Consider the following 6,923-nt stretch of genomic DNA (forward strand, 5'->3'; position numbering starts at 1 on the left):
TTATGATGTATTCTATGTCCAAAAAAATAAACCATATTATGATGTATCTCATATGATGAGTTATGACTTTATATATGTTGTAGTTATTCTTGATGTATTCGCCAAGTACGGTCTTCATATGCCATAGAGACAACTTTTGATGGAGTTGCTTTTCCTGAGGGGTTTTAGTATTACTATTACTACTATTTTTAATCAATTTTAGTCTCACATTGTTAAGTGTGGAACATGCAATGATTCTACTTATTCACCCCCGCCTACTTTTCTCTAATGTGTGTGTTCTATGCAACTTGGTAAATCGCAAAAACTAGATCTTTATATTATTGAAAAGAAGCATGATACAACCATAACTCTACTCATCCAAAAAAACAGTAAATCAAACCCCCTCACTGACTACTACCATTACTTAGTAGGAAGATCATCTACTATACAGAGATACTACAAGCTGTGAATCTGAGTTTTGCTGCCAAAACTGCGATTCCCACATTCTTGCCAAAATCGGTTTTATAAATTTATTGCCCGTGTGAGTGTGACGGAACCTTGAGCAAAATACTCTCAATCGATCATATCACCTCAAGGCATTCACAAATGCCAACAATGAATCAACGTCTCTTTTTTCTGAAGGATACTTAATCGGCCGAGAAGAGTGTTTCGGGAAGAAGAGTATTGTGGGAAAGCTTCCCAACCCCAGTTCACTCTTTGCATATTCTTTTTCATCACCATCTGCTCTGAATTTTCCAACCTTCACTCCTGATCCTGCTAAATTTTCTGCCAAATCCACATATGATTCTTCCATAGCCTGGTAGAAATTAGAATTAAACATGTTAGGAAATTTCAAGTCAATAGAAGTAATGCAGGTTAGAGAGATCATGGTAACAGAATATTGAATTCATCAGGGCAAGTCAATTTACCTGGCAGAAGCGGCACCATGGTGCATAGAGAACAACGAGCCAGGGCTCTTTTCGGTCCTCCAACTTAGCCAGATTCTCAATTCCAGCTCTGCTCAAGCTGACTACATTCTGGGTGTTGAAAATGTCGGCAACTGTGGCAGAGCCATTTGAATGGGCGACACCGTTTCCATTACCATTCATTTGGGCAGCATCATCCTGTTTCAAATTGCCTTTGTGAAGACCACACTCCTTTGCTTTGGCATCCTCCCACCACCACCTTCCCTCTCTTTCATGCTGTCCAGGTAAAACTGGCCTTGTGCATGGCTCACAACCAATGGAAACGTATCCTTGGGAATGCAATGAATTAACAGGCACGTCCATTGTCCTTAGGAAAGTCCATATGTCATTACCATTCACATTGGCAACTGGGTTCCACTTTACCAGGCTACCATTCCCACCATCCAATCCCTCAAAAACAGGATCAACCTGAACAATAGGTATTTCAGACCTAGTACCAGGTGACTGATCTTTTCTCTGTCCAGTTATCCATGCTCTGAGACCCTTAAGTGCTCTTCTTAAGGGCCTCACCTTCCTAATTCTGCAGCACTCTTGATGTCCATCCTCATAAAATGAGAAGAGCCCCTTTGTTCTTACTAATGCTTGAACCTCAACTGCATCAGGGAACATGTATTCAATGCGGATTCCATAGCGCTTCTCGACTGCATCAAACAATCTGTATGTTTCTGGATTCAGTCTCCCAGTGTCAAGACTGAACACCCTAAATGGTCGACCCGTCAAATGTGCGTACTCAATTAAAGCAACATCTTCAGCACCACTGCAAAGCAAAAAGGCTAGTTTAAAATCCAAGTCCAGATTGATAGCACATTTACAAAATTACAACACCCAACAAGTAAAGAGAAGTTTGATTCCATAAGCATTCATTGTACGCGTGTTTTTGTATATCCTACGCAACTTTGGAAAGAATAAGTTGAAATCTTATTAAGAAAATACAAGTTAAAAACGGCATTTATTCAAATTATTCATTCAATCCAAAATATTCCCTATTTTTATAAACTGTCCTGTCAATTATACAAACTCTTAATTCATTTTATTCTTTATTGAGACAAAAAAAAATTTAGCAAAAACATCGTCAATATAAGAAAATCCTACTACAAAATTTGAAAGCACTTGAGTTATGTTTACCTAAGTCAGCATCACATATAAGAAACTAACTTGCTCAATTTCCCCAAAACTGATTAACCGAACAATGCAAAATCAAATTCAAAAAGTTGCATTCACATGATCATGATTCATGATAATCCAAGCATATTGTATACAAATTATATAACAAAATCATTCAAAAACATACTAAAAATAATCAACCTAAAAGCATTCACGTGATCAAGGAAACCCAACACAAACAATAACCAAATTCCATACTACAAAACCATTAAAAAGCATATTAACAATAATCAACCTGAAAGCAATAGCAATATCATTGCCAAATTTCTCAAGAGCCTTGTCCATTATTTCAAGAGGTGAAGCATTTTCAAGGCTTTTTGCTAATTGTTCAAAATCCTCCTCTTCCTTCTCAATAATCTCTGCAAATCAAGTAACAAACAACACCTTAACATCAATAACAACCTCTAATCAACTTCATTTGACCAAATCACAAAAACAACCATAAAAAAGCCCTTCAAAAAACAGAGTAATATAATAATATATTAATCACAAAACAAATAAACGCACCAGGAGCAACGATAGTTGCAGCAAGAGGAACAATAGAATCATTCCTTTGAGATTCAGCGTTAATAGCCTTCACCAAAGATCTTCTCTGAGGCAAATTCAAAGCACCGCTAGATGAAACATTTCTCTCCAAAACTCTTAACGAACCAATTTGTAAAACTGAAAATCATAATCATAAAATATATACATTAATCAAACCCTAAAACACCAAAAAAAAAAAACACAAAAATCAACAAAATTAAATTCAAATTTTCAAAATTAAAAAAGATGAATGAAGAATTATGAATCTACGATTAATACCTTTGGATTCTGATGAAGATCCGATGCGTGAAAAAACGGAAGTTGATTTTGCAGCTGCTGCTGAAGAAGAAGTAACGGCGAGGGCCATTGGAGAAAGATTTGAAGTATTGATCTAAGTTTGTGTAAAAAACTGTTAGATTTTTTATTTATTTTTTTGTGCTATGAAATTGAAAGAGAAGAAGAGGTTATGATATAAAGAGAAAGGTAATGCGGGAAATTTTATGGTTCATTGAACCTGGACGCGATTACGGAACACTTTGTTATGCTTATGTGGCGTGAGATTATTGGATGGTGGAAATTAGTGGCGCGTGTCATTCGTGGGTCACGCGGGCAAGTTGGACTCGCATCTAACTTTTATATTTTGAAGAATCTTCGAGGGTTCTTCTCTCTCAAGATTTTTTTTTTTTGAAAAAAAAAAATTAAAGATTAAATTTTCCGTAAAAAAATATTTAAATTAAATTTAAGATAAAATTTAAAATTAGTGCAATTCTTCATGTACTTTTTTGTTTTGACAAAACAATTCTTCATGTACTTAATGTATGTATTTTATGATGATTATGGTTTCAGTTTTAAAAAATCAATTATTTAACTAAAGAATAAAACTGAAAAGATAAATTAAAATGACAAAATTTATATGCCTTTATATATAGTCAAATATGTGTCATTAGCGTACAAGTTAACATGACTCATATTTTAAAAGCTAATTTCACCATATAGATTCATTGCATAATTTTTTTTTTTATGAAACAGCTAATTACACGATAAATAATGGACAAAAAATTCATTGCATAATTAATGATTACATTAAGAACCACTACCACATCCAAAATCTGTCGTTGAAGTAGAAAAGTTTATTGGCATATGGATAAACGATTCGCCAGGATTTTAGATAGAATTTTATACGAACTTCCAATCAAGCATATAGGACGGTAGTCAAAAAGATCCTAAGGATGATCCTTCTTCGATATAAGAGTAAAAAATGAAGCAGTAATTGCCTTAGGCAGCAATGCTTTCTCATGAAATTCACCTAAAAAATTCATCACATCATTCTTCACAATCGGCCAACATGCTTTGAAAAAGTTTAAATTGAATCCATCTGGACCTGGACTCTTATTACCGTCACAACTCCAAATAGTTTATTTGACTTCAGCTTCATCGAAAGGAGCTAAAAGCAAGGCATTGTCATTCACAGCTAAAAAATTGAAGTCAATACCGTGCAAAAAAGGACATGAATTCCAATCTTCCGAAAGATGCTTTGAGAAATGAGTTTTCGCCTCTGTTTTAATTGATTCCACCCCATGTAACCATTCAACACCTTTTTTTAGCATCACAATGTGATTTCAGCGCCGTCGCCCTTTAATGCTAGAATGAAAAAACCGAGAGTTAGAGCCTCCTTCTTGAATCCACTTTGTTCTAGATTGTTGTCTAAGAAGGCTTTCCTTAGCGTGAATTTGCTCCCAAAACTTCCGAACAAGGTCCTTCGAATTTAAGTCAGTAGGATCAACATCCCTATTCGCAATTAATTCTTCTACATTATTGAGCTCTTTCACAGTATTATCAATACTAAGATCCTTAAAGCCGAAAACTTCTGAATTCCAAGTTATCAACACTTGTTTCAACATTTTCGACTTTTCTTTCGTAACAAAAGCCTACTAATTAGTAACAACATTTGAACTTCTAACTTCTATTTTGACTCAAATCTTAGTTTTTGTAAAGGCTACTAATTTTTCCTTTTAGTAGCGAAGATATAGCCATTATTACAAACAAACATTGTTAAAATAGTCGTTGTATACCACTCCACCATTTTAATTTTCCTAAAAATGTTTTAAAAAAGTTATTTATAGTATTTATTAACCACTCCCCCATTATTTTTGAATCAAACCACTCCCCCATTTTTACCATATATTTATGCTGGTATCCGTTTTTATTCCAATTCGATCTCCATCATGACTCGGAGCATGTGGTTCTTGTCTTCTAGATCCTCAATTTTGTATGTGTATTAATAATTAAATTCAATTAATTCCAATGATTTTATGTTGCACTTGTTCATTGATCCCCCACCCACCATCCTTAATTTTTGTCCTTGGTGAATTCCTAACCAAGGACTCAATTCTTATGCGTTTACCTTTTTTTTCTATTTATTTGTGTGGTGATGTCAAGACACTAGCTAGTAGTAGTTGTGAATAAAGGTACGATAATCTTTAATCAGTATGAGGCTGCTATTCAAAAGAACCAATCAAGTTGGAAAATGATGGGAAAAATGTCATTTCACACAAACAAACCAAGATTCGAGAATCTAAAATACGATTGTTGTTGTTTTTCTACATGAAAATTTTCAATGCATCACTTGTTTTAGAATCCAACTTCAAAAGACCTACGTGGAGTATTTTAGATATATTTTGGTAAAGCAAACTCAACATCACTATACCTAAATTATTGGTTAGTTACATGGAATTTAAAAGATTGGCATAGCTTGTTATATATGTTTATTTAGCACTAGCACTACTACTACTACTAGTGTTACTCTTTAGATTAAGGAACATATTTTCATTCATAAAAATGACAATAGAGGGAAGGTTCATGGAGAATTTAAAGACTAGAACTGTGTATAGTAGCCGCACAATGTTAAATCTAACCCTTGGGGGATATGAAAGGGTTTGTATACAAAGAAATGGTAGTGTTTTACTTTTACATGCTACAACAAAATCAGAGTCCCCACACAACAAGGACCACCACCCACCGGCACTCCCCTTAAACAAAACACACTATAGATAAAGGTGATTCCATATTTCTCTTAAGAATAATAAATAAAAAAATTGCATGAGAAAATAAGAAAATTATTTAGAAAAAATAAACAATTTTAAAAATACTTATTTAGGGACTAGGCACTCCTCATCTGTTGTACCCAAAAAAAAAAAAAAATCATTCCTCATATGTGGATAATGAATGTGTAGAATACAAGAGTATGTCATACTATATTTTAAAAGGACTCCTCATATGTGGATAATGATGCGTCAAAAAAAAAAAATTGCCGAGCACAAGTATAACTTCTTTTTTATAACATAGTAGGAGTACAAGCATAACTTCAAATTGAAAAAACCCAACAAAATCCAAAAATTCAAATTGAAATCTACTGCTATTTCTATTTTTTAAACGAGCCTCTTTATTTTTTTAGAGACCTACTATTATGTTTCGAAATTGTAGGATTAAATTAAATGTAAATATGTTGAATAAATTCTTTGTAATTCAAAAAAAAAAATTCTTTGTATACGTATCATACTATCAATGTATGTAACTCTAGTATGTGTTTTTTTTTGTTACTAATATGTACCTCTGTTGTAAAAAAAAAAAAAAGAATATGTACCTTTGTTCTTGGATCCGAGTCAAAATAATAAATAATAATTTGGAATCCCTTTGATTAATATTTCCTGGAGGAAAAGAAAAATACTATCGGGTCCATTGTTATTTTATTTTATTAGTATTCGGAAGAAAAATATTAATTTGGGACAATTGCTGATGTGAGTCCTTACCGCATACTTACAAAATGCCAAATCCATTTAGAATTTAAAATCACCACCGTTGGTTTCATCATTTTTTTATGACTAACGAGAGAAAGTTATTTGAAAAAGGACACACAATTCAATTGTTTTTTCTTTGAAAAAAAAAATTCAACTGTTTTTGTCTCTACCAATATGTCTCCGGTCTTTTTTACGATGAACAATTACTTCTTCTAAATTTATTTTTTTATAAAAGATATATGTATCATTTATGTGTATTAAAATGGATGGATTTGATGGATTTGGATATTGGATTGATACTTGATGGACCAAAGTAATCCATTAATTTATTAAAACTCATTCAAAAAATCCAATCCAATCCATCTATTAGAGATAAAATTCAATCCAATCCATCCATTATCATAATTTTTTTTCTACCCCAACAATTGTCCATCTACCCCAACATTAATTTTGAATGGATGAATTTGCCCTC

General features: G+C 33.1%; 1 protein-coding gene across 1 annotated transcript; it reads right to left on the minus strand.

Moving 5' to 3' along the window:
• Nucleotides 1-291: 291 nt before the first annotated feature.
• On the minus strand, nt 292-3,174 carry LOC123894324 (5'-adenylylsulfate reductase 3, chloroplastic-like). The gene is made up of 5 exons (XM_045944292.1): nt 2,934-3,174; nt 2,637-2,792; nt 2,365-2,488; nt 909-1,722; nt 292-796 (listed from the first exon to the last, which is right to left on the minus strand). Exons 1-5 carry the CDS (start codon nt 3,019-3,021, stop codon nt 566-568), a joined length of 1,413 nt encoding a protein of 470 aa, XP_045800248.1. The 5' UTR covers nt 3,022-3,174; the 3' UTR covers nt 292-565.
• Nucleotides 3,175-6,923: the final 3,749 nt, after the last annotated feature.

The sequence above is a fragment of the Trifolium pratense genome, linkage group LG7, assembly GCF_020283565.1.
Source record: "Trifolium pratense cultivar HEN17-A07 linkage group LG7, ARS_RC_1.1, whole genome shotgun sequence".
Classification (NCBI taxonomy): Eukaryota; Viridiplantae; Streptophyta; class Magnoliopsida; order Fabales; family Fabaceae; genus Trifolium; species Trifolium pratense.